Genomic DNA, 15,587 nt, shown 5'->3' with positions numbered 1-15,587 from the left:
TGCGTTATTTCTACTTTAAATATCCTCTAAAAAGTAGCAATTATCTATTTATTTTTTTCTTGATATATTACTTCATTAAGTGTAATTTTTTGTCAATTTCAATGGATGAAGGATCTGCGACAACATATTAGGGCCAATGTAGATATAATAATAATAATAATAATAATAATAATAGGCCAATATTCCAAGACAAAACAAATTCAGAAATTCCAAAATTCATTTTGCAAATTAAGAAATCTCTACATGTTTCTGGTGTTTTTTAATATATAAATTTTTATTTATTCTTACAGAGAATATCTGACTTTTTTTCTACGAAATTTGTCAGTTTTTGTTCTCAAATTTGTGACTTGATAAGGTCAGAGAATATCTGACTTTTTTTCTCACAAATTTGCAACGTTATTCTCAGATTTGTTTTCTCAGAATATTGCCCTCTTTTTTTTTACCGACAATGGCCCTAATGTCCTTTTTATTTTTCTTTTATTTATTTATTTGTTTGTTTGTGTGTTTGTTTGTTTGAATTATTCATTTATTTCTAACCAGGAGGACAGTACAGAGACATTTTCCTGATATTCATGAGACGCAGTACAATATATTCGATAACAATGTAATTTTTAAAGCCCTTTTTAATTTGTTTGAAATTAAGATTATCTTAAAGTTTTTGAGAATCACAGTTGAAGTACTTTTAGTACATTTTTTCAGAAGTTTAACTTAAATTCTATTTCATAAACTTTCATAAACTATGTGTAATTACAAAGAATCAGGTGTAGTTACAGTCTGTGACCACCGGAGGGCAGTGACGACACACTTGTGTTTTTTAAATGACAAAGAATAAAGACCATTTTAAAATATTTTTTGATTAAGATTATCTTCGTGTTATTTTACTATAGTTGTAGAAATGTTTTTCAATGTATATCATTTAAAAATTACTGTATTTGTTCTAGTCTGTATAACTGTTATCTTATGCCATACTCTGCTTTACGTTTCGTAACCTCTTACTATTTTTTTTAAATGTATTTATTTAAATGATTGATTTAAGTGATATATATACACTAACACACACACACACACACACATACACATGTATAATGTTTATATGACAAAGTATAATATAATTAATGATAATCTAAAGACCTTTTTAAAATAATTTTGATATAGATCATCTTAAAAGTGTAATTATATAATGCAATTCTAAATATTTTTTTTCCTAAATTTATTGTTTTGTTGTTTTTTTGTTGTTGTTGTTGTTATTGTTCCTAGCCTATATTTCTGTTGGTCCTTTATCATATTTTCACGTTTATTTTTTATTTGTTTAAATTATTTATTTATTTGATTTTTTAAATGTTTTTATTTTACACCATATCTTTGCGTAATCACATCGAGCCAAGTGTAGTTAGACAGGGAGACTGAGTCATGTTCAAATAACATCATTATTTAGATAGTTACAGCAGACATTCAGCTTTTTCCCAGACAGCAAGTACAAACACCTTTTACCTCCTGACGGAAGAGCGTTTTTTTCCGCAAATATAATAATACTTCACTGCGGGTATAAATGCAGGACTTTTACTTGTAGTAAAGTACTTCACAGCGTGGTATAAGTACTTTTACTTCACTAAAGGATCTGAATAGACTTCTTTCTGTCCAAAATACAAAAACTTGGCACTCACCTGTCCTCCCAGGTGTTTAACTTCCTGTTGCTCTGCAGGCCAGTTGTCTGTTCAAACTGTTTCCTCCCTCTGCTGCACGAGCTCACACACAACAACACAATCAATAATCAATACAATACAATCAAAAATCAATACAGCAGTCACAGCAGCTGCTTTCATTCAAACTCCGCACTGACAAAAGGAAGAGTTGATTTAAAGATAACACTCACTACAGGCTGAGGTCATGTGAAAGATGCGCGCTGCCCCCTGCTGGGCCGGAAGTATAACGTCATCATTTTATATTCTGAATATTACAGTTTTTCTCCATTGTACACACCATAGACTGTATAAAATACACACAAAGTATAAAGTACACACACAAATGATGAAACTAAACTCACAATTCTGAAAAGTTGAAGCTCGTGTATCAGCAGCAGGACTGATTAACTCGTTTCAGTTTTCACTCCAGTAAAATTCAAAATCACATTTTTGAAAAAACTCACAAACTGCATCATTCAGCACACTTTGTTCACCTGGAAAACACACTGGTCTTCAAACCGCCAAACTCTGATTACCAGCTGGTCTCCGTCACGTCTCACCTGTTCAAACTCAGTAAGCAAAACTCTCTCGAGCTGGCAAATTCGACACCCGAGATACCGAGATCGAACCGGATATATATATATATATATATATATATATATATATATATATATATATATATATATATATATATATATTTATTTATTTATTTATTTTTTAGATATATATAAAAAAATATATATATATATATATATATATATATATATATATATATATATATATATATATATATATATATATATATATATTTATTTATATAGATACATATAACTATATATTATTACAGCGATACAGGCTTTTGGGCTGGGATAAAGGGATCTTACAACAAAAACCATGATAAATGGGTGCAATACAAGCTTCTACCATCAGATGCCAATGTAGAGCGAACAGGTTTCGAAACGTTTCAAAGTGTTGAATTTGCCATTTCCAAAACTCTCCAATCATGTGTCAGAGCATAAAGGAGGCCTCAGGTGACCTCTGCTGAGTTGGAGACAAGCGGAGCAGTGAGGACAACAGAGACGAAGACCTGAGATAAAAACTTTAATTTTTCAATTGTCATCGTTGCAGCAACAAATTAACAGTTGATCGGTCGACCTTTATTTTAGTTTTTATTTTATATTTTATTCCACATAAGAAAAAATATATAGTGAAATAACAAGAAACACAATTCATGCAGGACAAAATTATTTGGAAGTAAAAGAAAAACATTTAGAAAACGACTGCAGACAGAAATTTGCAGGAATAGCCAAAAAATAATAATTAATTAAGCTGTTAAAAAAAGAAAAAGATAATTAAAAATTAAGAAAACAATCAATGACTTTATTTGTATATCACTTTTCACACAATAACATAAAAAATGTAGAAAACAAAAAAAGAATAGTGAAAAAAATAATTAGACTGCAGCACTGAGAGTCATTTCCACTCCACCTCCCAGTAACATGGTCCAGTCCAAGTCTCTCCATACCAGTTTGATGCTGCTGCTTCGGCCTCTCTGGACCATCAGCTGATCCTCTCAACATGTCCACCTTTCTGATCACTCGCTCTGACCGAGATCCTTAGAGGCTGACGAGAGAAGAAGACAGAGACAACAGAAGTCATGAATCAGCTGTCAGTCAGTGATGCAGCACTTCCAGCATTGAGACCAGCAGGGACTTCAGTCCAATTCAGACCAGGAGTGGAGCGGCTTCCTTTCAGCTCTCGTGTTAATGCGTTGGAGTAAACACGAAGCTCACACACCTGCAGAGACTCTGGCCATCGAGTCTGTTCACTCTGCACATTTCACTGCACATACTGGATCTCTGCTGTGAAACAAACTGTATTAACTACGATACAGCCCAAACCAGAACGGACTGACTTTAACCCTTTACCGACCTCAGAATCTCCAGTTTGCAGTCTGGACTCTCCACAAGGTCACACAGCAGCATCACTTCTGATTTCTTAAGTTTGTTGTCACTCAGGTCCAGCTCTGTCAGATGGGAGGGGTTGGACTTCAGCGCTGAGGCCAGAGAAGCACAGCTGATCTCTGAGAACCTGCAGAAACTCAGTCTGAACAAAGAATAAACGATGAAGATGAAAGTCATTAATAATCCAATCAGATGTCTTGAGGTTTCAAATGTGTAGCTCAACATTACTGTGTCCTAATCAATGAGCTGTTCCCTAAAATGAGCAGTGACTTTGTCGGCGTGTGATTGTGGATCATCATAATGTCAGCCTTCTACACACATCATCCAGATGTCTGCACAACATTCACACACCTATTCATGTCAACACACATCAAAGACACGCTGCCGATCTCAGTCAGCTCTGTCATTAGAAGATCAATACTGTAACGATCCTTTAAACAGCTGCTTTTAGAAATGTGTGTGTGTGTGTGCGTGTGTTCTTAAGGATCAATATCAATCATCCCTCGAGTTTCTCACGCTGTCCACCAAAACAGCCTAATCGTACTCGTCATCTCAAAAAACAGAATATTGCTTTTGCAGCCGCGGCACATAAAACATGCAGTGTTATTGCTTTATAAGCAAAAAGGATCTACTTATATCATAATAAATAAGGAATTAAAAATAAATCTCACAAAGCTATTTCACTGTGCTTTTTCATATAGTTTAGAGACTGTGTGTGTGTGTGTGTGTGTGTGTGTGTGCTCTGAAAAATTAATATCACTGAGACATTATTTATGAAAACTTTGAAATAAACAGAAACCAGAGAACTATTTCTACTTCAGCGAGTAAACTTTATCGATTCAAACCACTTACTAAAAATTGTATATTGAAATTTACTCACAGTGGACATTTTCTACATTTTCTTTACGAAACACATCTATTGTGACTGAACACTAAATCCGTATAAGAAAAATTTAAATATGAATAAATGGAAATGTACATTTTTTTGGATCTAAGTTATGTTATTACATAATTAGTCCAACTGTTATATGAATATATACGATCTAAAGCAGAAACAGTCAGTGAGCTGACCTCAGAGTCTTCAGTCTGCAGTCTGGACTCTCCAGAAAATCACAGAGCAGCTTCACTCCTGAATCCTGCAGCTCGTTGAGGCTCAGGTCCAGCTCTGTCAGATGGGAGGGGTTGGACTTCAGAGCTGAGACCAGAGAAGCGCAGCTGATCTCTGACAACCTGCAGGAACTCAGTCTGAACAAAGAATAAATGACGTCACTTTAGAAAACAAAAGGCTTCATTCACCAACATCTTCCTGAGTATCTTCTTAAATTCCTTCGTAAATTTTTCTGAAGTTCTTAAAAAAAACGTTGCCAGATTCATGACGATGTTCTTAACCGTCAGAATTGTTCACACTCGTTCTCAGACTGATGAATCTCGTGCCAGTTATTCCTGATTAGCGTAAGGAAACACCCACATATGCCCTTAAAAGGGCATGAGACTGAAGGGCCATGTGCAGACACAAAAGTCACAAGAGGTAAAACTGAGAAAATGCCAAATCTATCTATCTATCTACATGAATATATATATATAAAGACTTCTGTGGTTGTGAAGTGGAGGTACTGCTGCAGGTAGAGAACTGCAAACGAGCGATGATATTTAGTGCCGCATATTCTGGATATAAAGTCACACACAAGAGATGCATGGGATGCTACCACACACTGTTCGAGTGCTGCATCTGGAGAAGGGCGCAGTAGGGATGAGGTTAAAAAGAAGTGGTTTGATTTGAAATCTGACAACAAAAAAAAACCCAAAAACTGCAAAATTCAGATGAGAGCTGCACTGGAGGGGCAACAGCAGGCAGAGACCCATCTGAGCTGGACCGACACAACAGTGTGCCATCAGCTGAACGTCTGGACACAGACCTGAGCCCTGAGTCAGCGCCTTCATTATTATAAATCACAAAATGATCATCGTAGTTTAAATATTTTTATACTATACAACTGTGGAACGGAAGAAAACGCAATAACCACTTATTTTTCTCAAACATGTCAGCGCTTAAATGTGCATAAGAGCACTCTTCAGTGTGTGTAGGTCCTGTTCTTACTTAAGAGCAAATCACAAATAAGTAAACATTAGTGAATGTCAAAATGTCCGTGAAAAGTGCTTATGGGGGTTTAAAGAGGAAATTTTATCTTAAGAAAAGTTGGTGAATGAGGCCCAATTTTCCTGCTTGAAATCCTTCAGTGTTTAATTATGTGTTTAGAGGTGAAGAGAGTTCAGAAAGTAGAAGTTTTGAAAGTGGAAACTTAAAACACCTGAACTCAACGGGATGCAGCTTAAAAACTGTAAAATCGAAAAAGAGCCCTCGTGAATATTAATGACAACACGCTGCTGCTTCAATAAAGACGGACGACGTCAGCTCTTAAACTCTGCCAGCCAAACACAACGCATGCATTTAAAGACTTGAAATCAGATGTTAAATAGGTTCAGAGTAATTTTCTGTTTTGTATTAAGGTTTCAGCTCAACATTGCTCTGCCACAGTCAATGGATGAAACCACTGAAGAAGAAAATAGACTTCAGCATGAAGATACTCAGTGTGGATCAGGATAATATCAGCCTGCTGTCTGCAATTTAGTGTCACTACAACTTTCACATCATACCAACTCCAGAGTAAAAGTTGGTTTCTGACCTCAGAGTCTTCAGTCTGCAGTTTGGACTCTCCAGAAAACCACACAGCAGCTTCACTCCTGAATCCAGCAGGTTGTTTCCACTCAGATGCAGCTCTGTCAGATGGGAGGGGTTGGACTTGAGAGCTGAGGCCAGAGAAGCACAGCTGATCTCCAACAACCTGCAATTCATCAGTCTGAATAGAGAACAAATGAGATAAAGTATTCATTTTTGTTTTGATGAATGTCAAACTTGATGATTTCATTCTGATCATCATTTCTTCTGATTTGTTACCAATAGATCAACCATTTGGAAAGACTGAACATTTCTGTCAAATAATTTGAGAGTTTTGTAACCTCAGTCAAGGATATTATTTTAATAGATACCAAAAAAGGAAAACCTTAGCAAGTGAACTGACCTCAGAGTCTCCAGTCTGCAGTTTGGACTCTCCAGTCCAGCACACAGCTGCTTCATCCCTGAATCCTGCAGGTCGTTGCAGCTCAGGTCCAGCTCTGTCAGATGAGAGGGGTTGGACTTCAGAGCTGAGGCCACAACTTCCCAGTGAGTCTCACTGAGTCCACAGCCAGAGAGTCTGTCAAGACACACATATCACAAAATATGTTATTATGAAAGAGCACACTTTATATTTACATCACGCATTTGATGATTAACCAGTGTGCAGTATCCTGGGACTTGAGAGGTAGACCGAAAAGAAAGGAGTGGCAGTAGTCAATGTGAGATGTAACCAGGGTGTGAATGAGAATGGTGGTGCTTTCAGGTGTGAGAGATGGGCAGAGGTGATTAATGTTACTGTTGAGGATGACACCCAGACTTCTTACCTGAGGGGAGGGACAAACTGCAGACTTCTCAATGATGCGTAAGAAACTGTCACATTTTGTCAGGGTGGATTTGGTGCGGTTGTAGTATGTTGTTAACCACTGAGAATAGGGCCTTTGTTTTCCCTTAACCTGAGTTGATTAGACCTGCATAGTAACTGGATTTTTCTGTAGAGTGTGTTCTTGTAGTAAAAAAAATGGTTATTGTACATTTCTTTGTGAACAACAGGTCCAGTTTTCTAGTCTTCATAGTGCAGGTGTAAACCATGAGGTCCTGTCTACCCCTGTTCAGGGCTGACAGGACATAAGACTGTGATGCAAATTCAAAAAATGTACTGCAGGAATTGTATGATGCCATCAGCAGCAGCATGCCCAAGCAGCCGGTTGGAGTCTTCATAGTAGCTTCTGATTTAAATCAACTCATCCTTCAACTCCAAAGATGTAGCAGGATCAAGGACTAATTTTAATCTGAAAATCTACCTTAATACCTTAATAAATCTACCTTGTACCTTTAAAGAACATTAAGAATTTTAAAGTGTGTATAATGTGTACCTAAAAACTGTTTTATGATATTAATCACATCTGGACTTACTGAGCCTTTCTGCAGTTCCTCACAGCTGGAATCAGTCTGTATTGTCCCTCCTCTGTTGTGTTGTACTTCATCAGGTCCAACTCATCAAGAACCTCCTCTGACATCTGCAGCACGTAGGCCAGAGCCGAGCACTGGATCTCAGAGAGTCTCCTCTCTGATCTGGTCTCTGACTTCAGGAACTCTTGGATCTCCTGATGGACTGAGTCGTCGTTCATCTCCAGCAGACAGTGGAAGATGTTGATGCTTCTGTCAGGAGAGATATCGTCCGTGTTCATCTCCTTCAGGTTTCTGATGGCTCTCTGGATGATCTCTGGACTGTTGTCAGTCTGACCCAGCAGGCCTCCCAACAGTCTCTGGTTGGACTCCAGAGAGAGGCCATGAAGGAAGCGAACAAACAGGTCCAGGTGACCATTCTCACTTTGGAGGGATTTCTCCATGGCTCTCTCCAGGAAGACATCCAGGGATTTGTAATCATACTGGTCTGTCCCCAGGAAGTCCTCCAGGACCTCTGTCCTCCTGTTGGTGTAACAGTGAAACACGTAGACTGCAGCCAGAAACTCCTGAACGCTCAGATGGACGAAGCAGTAGACGGTTTTCTGGAAGATCACACTCTCTCTTCTGAAGATCTGGGTACAAACTCCTGAGTACACAGAGGCCTCTGTGACATCCAGACCACATCGCTCCAGGTCTTCTTGGTAGAACATGATGTTTCCTTTCTCCAGATGTTCAAACGCCAGCCTCCCCAGCTTCAGAAGAACTTCCCTGTCAGCCTCCGTCAGCTCCCGTGGACTCGTCTCATCATACTTGTGCTTCTTCCTCTTTGTCTGAACCAGCAGGAAGTGTGAGTACAGGTCGGTCAGGGTCTTGGGCAGCTCTCCTCTCTGCTCTGTGGTCAACATGTGGTCCAGAACTGTAGCCGTGATCCAGCAGAAGACTGGGATCAGACACATGATGTGGAGGCTCCTGGATGTCTTGATGTGTGAGATGATTCTGCTGGACAGCTCTTCATCGCCGACTCTCCTCCTGAAGTACTCCTCCTTCTGGGCGTCGGTGAAGCCTCGTACTTCTGTTACCCTGTCAACACGTGTAGGAGGGATCTGATTGGCTGCCGCGGGTCGGGAAGTGATCCAGACCAGAGCCGAGGGCAGCAGATTCCCCTCGACGAGGTTTGTCAGCAGCAGGTTGACTGATGACGTCTGTGTGACATCAGATACGACCTCATTGTTGTTGAAATCCAGAGAAAGTCTGCTTTCGTCCAGGCCGTCAAAGATGAACAAAACGTTACAGACGGCGAGCTCCTCTGCTGTGACCTTCTGTAATGTTGGATGGAAAACATGGAGCAGCGAGAGGAGACTGAACCGCTCATCTCTGATCAAGTTCAGCTCCCTGAACGAAAGCAGAACCACCAGACTGACATCCTGGTTCTCCAAACCCTCGGCCCAGTCCAGAGTGAACTTCTGCACCGTGAAGGTTTTTCCAACGCCAGCGACGCCGCTCGTCAGAACGACTCTGATGCGTTTCTGTTGGTCAGGTAAGGCTTTAAAGATGTCGTGGCACTTGATCGGAGTGTCCTGGAGGGTCTTCTTCTTGGACGCTGTCTCAAGCTGTCTCACCTCATGTTGGGTATTAACGTCTTCGCTCTGTCCCTCTGTGATGTAGAGCTCAGTGTAGATCCTGTTTAGGAGGGTTTCACTTCCTCTTTCATTAGTTCCTTCAGTCACACGTTCACATCTGCTCTTCAGACTGATCTTATGTTCGTCTAAAACCTCCTGCAGACCAACATCTGCTGACAGAGACGGAAAAATATGAGACTAAAGAAAAAGAGAAGCCATGATATTCAGACAAATAACAAAAAAAGGTTTTAAATGTTTGATCTTCAGTTAAATATTTAATATTGATGCAGAACAACATAAAATAAATCAAGAAGAATCCTGTTTTCTGACTTGTTGACATCAGAGGACAGATGTACAGTCTTACTTTGTACAGTGCTGGTGTGACTGCCTGTTCTGGATCCGTCTCCACACTGGGGACAGGAGGAGTCTCCTGATGAAGCAGACTGGTCCCAGTATGAGGTGACGCACTGACTGCAGAACCAGTGTCTACAGCTGGAAGAGACTGGATCCTTCAGGACATCCTGACACAGAGCACAGCAGGACAGCTGCTCCTCCTTCTCCTCTCTGTGGAGACGAACACAAACTTCACCTCCTGCCACCTCAGCTGAAAATAGTTTGCTTTATTCACACACTGAATTTCTTGCAATTCGAATATCTCTTGGTGGAGCTTCATGAAACTCTCCCGATAAATATTGCGTTCGACTGTAAAACAGTTGTCAAAGAGCAAAAAACTTCCTAATTTGTTTAAACATTTCACTGCAGTGAAACTGTTCTTGATAGGAAGCAGCCAGTCCTCACTTATTTTTAGTTTTGGTGTTTTTGGTGGAAATTCAGACAAACTTGAGCTACAGGTAAAACTGAAGATGTGGTCTGAACTGGTACAAAGATTAATCCCACACCTCAGCAAATTCATATCATTCACCCTTTAAGTCCTGGACTGTTTTGAAATCCACATGAAAGAATATGGAGATTCAATTATTGTGATAAGACTTTTTTCCATTTCGCCCAGCCCTACGGGCTTATAAATAAAATTGACATGACAAAATTACACCAAGTCTGTCCCTGACCTCCAACACACATACAAAGACACTGTCACACACTTTCACACACAACCCTACACAACTAACTGACCTTGTTTTAGTACTTTTATTCCTTCCCTCTTCTCTGTTGCTCTTTTTTGTTTGTTTACAAATCTGTCATGTATGCAGTGTACTCTGAACACTGTTGACCAGTTGAACATTGATTCATATCAGATCGATACTTGAAGCTTATCTGTGTTTATATCTGTGTATCCTATTTCCATTCTAATGTCTTATTTTAGTGCTAATATGTCACGTCATTATAAAAACAGTGTTGTAGCGGCGATCATCAGAAAATATTAAAAACTGAGTCATCTTCAGGTCAGTTCACAGCAGAAACAGTCTCTTACTTTGTGTCTGAAGGTCCAGGTTCATTACTGAAGAGTGGAGGATTCCTTACAGACCAGTCACTCTTCAGAGACAGACAGACGGATCCTGGAGACTTTGCTCTCTGTCTACGGAAACAACAAATGTTTTAAGCGCATAATTAGTCCATGTAAAGAGCAGAGGTAACATTAATATGACACATAAATAAGATTTCATTAGAATAACAAATATGTTTGTACTTTCCTGCATCTCTACTCATCTTTACATTACATTACTGCCCTTCTATACTGGACTCTACTGCATTTCATCACTGTACTCTACCACATTTTTTACTGTACTCTACTGCATTTCATTACTCCACTCCTGAGCAGTTTTTTACTCTACTGTGTTTCTTAACAGCACAAAAAGCCTTCAGTAGTCAGGTGTTGCACATTAGTGTTTCGCTACAAGACTTAACAGGTGTCTGGTTCGAGGGTTTTTTTCAGGGGAGTTTTTCCTCAGTCCATGTGAGGGTTAAAATTGTATACTGTATGCCATCTGAGGCAAATTGTAATTTACGATAACGGGCTTTTAGGGCTCAGCAATGAAATGATAACGATATCAATCATGATATAACTTTTCCTCGAATGAAATATGAGACATAGTTGATAGAATGTCAATAGAAAGCTTACAGCCAAGTTTTGACAGACAACACCAACAGCCAATGACATTAAGAATAGCACTGCAGACAACAAAATGCAGTGAACGACTCTGACTCTAGAATACAGCTGAGTGTTTGACAGCCACAGCATTTCATCATCGTGGATCAAACAGCTGATGGTCCGACAGCAGCGCAGTGAGACAGACAGACAGAGCGCAGCTTCTCCTCACAGCACCAAAGTGTCTGAAACAGACACATCTGCAGAGGTGAAAGTGACTTCTTTAGACTCTACAGACGACTTTGTGTTAGTTTCAGCTTTAATCAGACTTTGGATTAATTATTTAGAAACAGCAGGACGCATCGCTCCGTGTCTCATCCGGCCGCTCGCGCTGAGCTCTCATTATTATTACCAGGGGCAGATGTAATGTTTTGGGGGCCCGGGGCCACAAGCACATGAGCTTATTTTCAGCCTTTCTCTAACTGTGAATGTCGGCAGGCTGTCGGCAGCTATAGGAGAAGTAGGCCGACTCAAAGTTTTTAATTCCTGAGTAAAATGATTAACAGCACAGAAGTTTGACAGAAGCTGAAGTCAGAGTCCTGCAGTCAGGAGAGGTTGGCCTATTATCAGCACAATGTGCTTCAATTTACCTGAAGTTTGTTTCAGATGGAGCTTTTCATTTTTATATGATGCTGGAAGTTTAATAAATAATAATAAATCAGATGTTTATTACACTCCAACACACCATGGTCACATGAAACTGTGTCAGTGAACTATGAGGGCAAAAAACAAACCACAAAAAAGAGCAAAAAGCAAAATATTCATTCATTAATTGTACTTGAAGTGACATGTTCAATCTTATTTTAGTGCTAATATGTCACGTCATTATAAAAACAGTGTTGTAGCGGCGATCATCAGAAAATATTAAAAACTGAGTCATCTTCAGGTCAGTTCACAGCAGAAACAGTCTCTTACTTTGTGTCTGAAGGTCCAGGTTCATTACTGAAGAGTGGAGGATTCCTTACAGACCAGTCACTCTTCAGAGACAGACAGACGGATCCTGGAGACTTTGCTCTCTGTCTACGGAAACAACAAATGTTTTAAGCGCATAATTAGTCCATGTAAAGAGCAGAGGTAACATTAATATGACACATAAATAAGATTTGATAATAAAAACAGATACATTTGTTCATTTCTCCATCTGCATCTTCTGAACAGTAGTTTAAGAAAGCAATATTTACAACTTCACTAAAGTCTACTGTGGTTATTTACTGTGAGCTACTTTTATTGCACTCTAATCACATGCATCACAAACCTCAACTAAGAGCTAAACTGAGTGTCCTTGTTGTTCTGAACTGCATTCCTTTATTATCCTCTACTGCACAACGTTACTGAGATCTACTGTGCTTATTCACTGTACTGGATTGTGTTTCTGTACTCTACTCTAAGCCATTTTTTTACTGTACTCATTCTTTTTACACTCTACTGTGTTTTTTAACTTGCCTGTGTTTACAATCACTAACCACAGGACGTCTGGTTCTTGTGCATACATCTCCAATGCTACTGTGATGTTCATATAAAATAAACTATAACTTACTAACTCTGCCGTGTTTCTTCACTATAACCTACTGCACTTTTTACATGTTCTGTGTGTGCAACCTGGAGGAATTTCAGTATGCAGTCCTGTATTGTACAGTGACAATGAAGCTGAACCCTTCATGCAGGTAGCACAAAGATATGTCAGATTCAGCAGCTGCAGCTGTTCATAAAATGTGTAAGATACAAGTCTAATCAACATTTGGATAAATATAAGTCAGGCTGGATCCTGTATGAGTAGATACCCAAATTTAAATGATCCTCCTTGACTGAATAAAACAATACTTAATGTAATTTTAAAAACACAGTGTTGTAGTGTAAATCATTAGATAATATTAAAACTGAACCATGTTCAGGTCAGTTTACATCAGAAACTGTCTCTTACTTTGTATGTGAAGGTCCAGGTTCATTACTGAAGAGTGGAGGTTCATCTTTAATTTGGTCATTTTTCACAGGCAGACAGATGGACACTGGGGACTCTGGTCTGTCCTCCACTTCTTCCAAATAACTCATCTTCGTGAATCTGAGACAAAAGGACACACAAACACACACAGTATAATGAAGTCAGAACTTTACCTATACAGTCAGTTACTTCGTATTTACAGACACTGATCACATATCGAGTGGGTATTTTAATGATATAGAGTAGGGGAGAGCGGGGTCGGTTGAGACACTTTTGTATCATCACAAAAATCTTTCCAGTACTCACAGACTACTCGAACAGTAATGAAAATAATTTCTGGGTGTCTGCTAACATTTTTTTTTTTACAGTTTTTAGACCACAACACAAACATGAAAGGCAATATCAGCTCAAATTAGTTACCATAGATTATGTGATAGTAAATCACAGTAATCATTATGTAGAAACACTCACCCTGCCTCAGATGACCTGTGTGTGTGACTGCTGCCGAGTTTAAAATGGAATCTGGACAAACTGGATTTCACTTTCAGCTCCTCCCATTTTATTTGAGGGAAAATGTGTCAAGTCACAAACACACTGACGCTGACTTTGAGTCTCACCTTCAAAAGACTTGGGTCTCCATCTGGACTCAAGAAGTGGGAACCGTGGAAAACCTTCATTATGATTTTGGTGCAATAACATCAGAAATAAAGGTGTCTCTCTGCTCTTCTCTGTGTCGCCTCCTGTTTGCAGGAGGGCGAGGCTGCGCCACGCACATGCGTGCGCGCGCGCACACACACACACACACACACACAGTAGAGTTTATTTTACTGGAGTCAAAAAAGTATCATACAGTTGTGGAACAGGCAGAACACAAACCTGCAGGGATGTGACGTCACTCTGCCTGCAGTAACTTGCTTCGTCATGCCAAAGTGCTGAAGTGAACTCATGTTATCCTCCAAAACTGACGAAACTGGAGACAGACAGGAAATAAAACGTCAGTGACATGAAAGCGGTTTAAAGCGCAGATTCAGAAGGTCCGCAAAGTCTGCTGTCAGTTGGAGCCAAAAAGACGGAAACACAACAAATGTTTTCCAGTTTGATGGTTAAATTGGTTGGCCAGTTGTTCCAATTGTTGTTATTTTAGTTATTCTGTTATTTATCATCCCAGAACAGAGTGAAATAAAAACTGCAATATGTGTTATATGCAATATGAAAAATTATATTCTGAAGTTGATCTGGTGAACTCTTCGGGATCAGATATCATAAATACTGATATTGATCAGTTTTTGTCTTAAGTACATATTAGTATTTTTTAGTATTTTTTCTAAAATGTTTGTATTTATTCACCTAATTAATTGACTGTTAATTTCAATAATTTATTCATTTGAATATTATCTGGAGGGCATTATCAGTTTACTTACACCAGTCAAAAAGTACAATCAGCTTTGACCTACTGACTGAATAACTTTCCTTTTCATATATTTCAACACATAACAAAAACTGTCAAATCTTCTGCAGCAGGAAAATGACTCTGACACATTAATGCAGCCAAAAAAATCATCCAGAAACATTTTACTGACACACACTGACTTACTTCACTGCCGGTATAAACGCAGGACTTTTACTTGTAGTGGAGTACTTTTACAATGTGGTATTAGTATGTTTACTTCACTAAAGGATCTGAATAGACTTCTTTCTGTCCAAAATACAAAAACTTGGCACTCACCTGTCCTCCCAGGTGTTTAACTTCCTGTTGCTCTGCAGGCCAGTTGTCTGTTCAAACTGTTTCCTCCCTCTGCTGCACGAGCTCACACACAACAACACAATCAATAATCAATACAATACAATCAAAAATCAATACAGCAGTCACAGCAGCTGCTTTCATTCAAACTCCGCACTGACAAAAGGAAGAGTTGATTTAAAGATAACACTCACTACAGGCTGAGGTCATGTGAAAGATGCGCGCTGCCCCCTGCTGGGCCGGAAGTATAACGTCATCATTTTATATTCTGAATATTACAGTTTTTCTCCATTGTACACACCATAGACTGTATAAAATACACACAAAGTATAAAGTACACACACAAATGATGAAACTAAACTCACAATTCTGAAAAGTTGAAGCTCGTGTATCAGCAGCAGGACTGATTAACTCATTTCAGTTTTCACTCCAGTAAAATTCAAAATCACATTTT

The 15,587-nt window shown here is 39.0% G+C and overlaps 3 protein-coding genes across 3 annotated transcripts in view; all 3 read right to left on the bottom strand.

Moving 5' to 3' along the window:
- rab3b (RAB3B, member RAS oncogene family) overlaps nucleotides 1-1,835 on the bottom strand; it is a 35,861-nt gene extending 34,026 nt beyond the window's left edge. The window contains exon 1 of the mRNA XM_088078178.1: nucleotides 1,665-1,835. The gene's annotated coding sequence lies outside the window, so the exon portion shown is untranslated. The remainder of the gene's footprint in view (nucleotides 1-1,664) is intronic.
- Nucleotides 1,836-2,769: 934 nt separating this feature from the next.
- On the bottom strand, nucleotides 2,770-7,666 carry LOC148189621 (NACHT, LRR and PYD domains-containing protein 12-like). The gene is given in 8 exon segments (XM_088077265.1): nucleotides 2,770-3,305; nucleotides 3,615-3,788; nucleotides 4,718-4,891; nucleotides 6,331-6,413; nucleotides 6,415-6,504; nucleotides 6,603-6,636; nucleotides 6,727-6,900; nucleotides 7,647-7,666. Coding segments are annotated over 8 exon segments (756 nt in total). The 3' UTR covers nucleotides 2,770-3,298.
- Nucleotides 7,667-7,732: 66 nt separating this feature from the next.
- LOC121941065 (protein NLRC3-like) lies at nucleotides 7,733-15,278 on the bottom strand. The gene is made up of 7 exons (XM_088078170.1): nucleotides 15,119-15,278; nucleotides 14,269-14,362; nucleotides 13,375-13,512; nucleotides 12,369-12,473; nucleotides 10,779-10,883; nucleotides 9,714-9,913; nucleotides 7,733-9,522 (listed from the first exon to the last, which is right to left on the bottom strand). Exons 2-7 carry the CDS (start codon nucleotides 14,337-14,339, stop codon nucleotides 7,733-7,735), a joined length of 2,409 nt encoding a protein of 802 aa, XP_087934296.1. The 5' UTR covers nucleotides 14,340-14,362; nucleotides 15,119-15,278.
- Between the last annotated feature and the right edge of the window lie 309 nt (nucleotides 15,279-15,587).

The sequence above is a fragment of the Plectropomus leopardus genome, chromosome 5 (genome assembly GCF_026936395.1).
Source record: "Plectropomus leopardus strain MGB_pleo_1.0 chromosome 5, ASM2693639v1, whole genome shotgun sequence".
In the NCBI taxonomy this organism is placed as follows: Eukaryota; Metazoa; Chordata; class Actinopteri; order Perciformes; family Serranidae; genus Plectropomus; species Plectropomus leopardus.
This window is presented reverse-complemented; position numbering and strand designations above follow the sequence as displayed.

Coding starts and splice junctions, on each gene's coding strand:
- LOC121941065 (XM_088078170.1), bottom strand. CDS start 14,339: ATGAGTTCACTTCAGCACTTTGGCATGACGAAGCAAGTTACTGCAGGC. Junction 12,474..13,374: donor CCTGGACCTTCACATACAAA/GTAAGAGACAGT, acceptor TTGTTTCCGTAG/ACAGAGAGCAAAGTCTCCAG. Junction 9,523..9,713: donor TCACACCAGCACTGTACAAA/GTAAGACTGTAC, acceptor CGTCTCTGTCAG/CAGATGTTGGTCTGCAGGAG.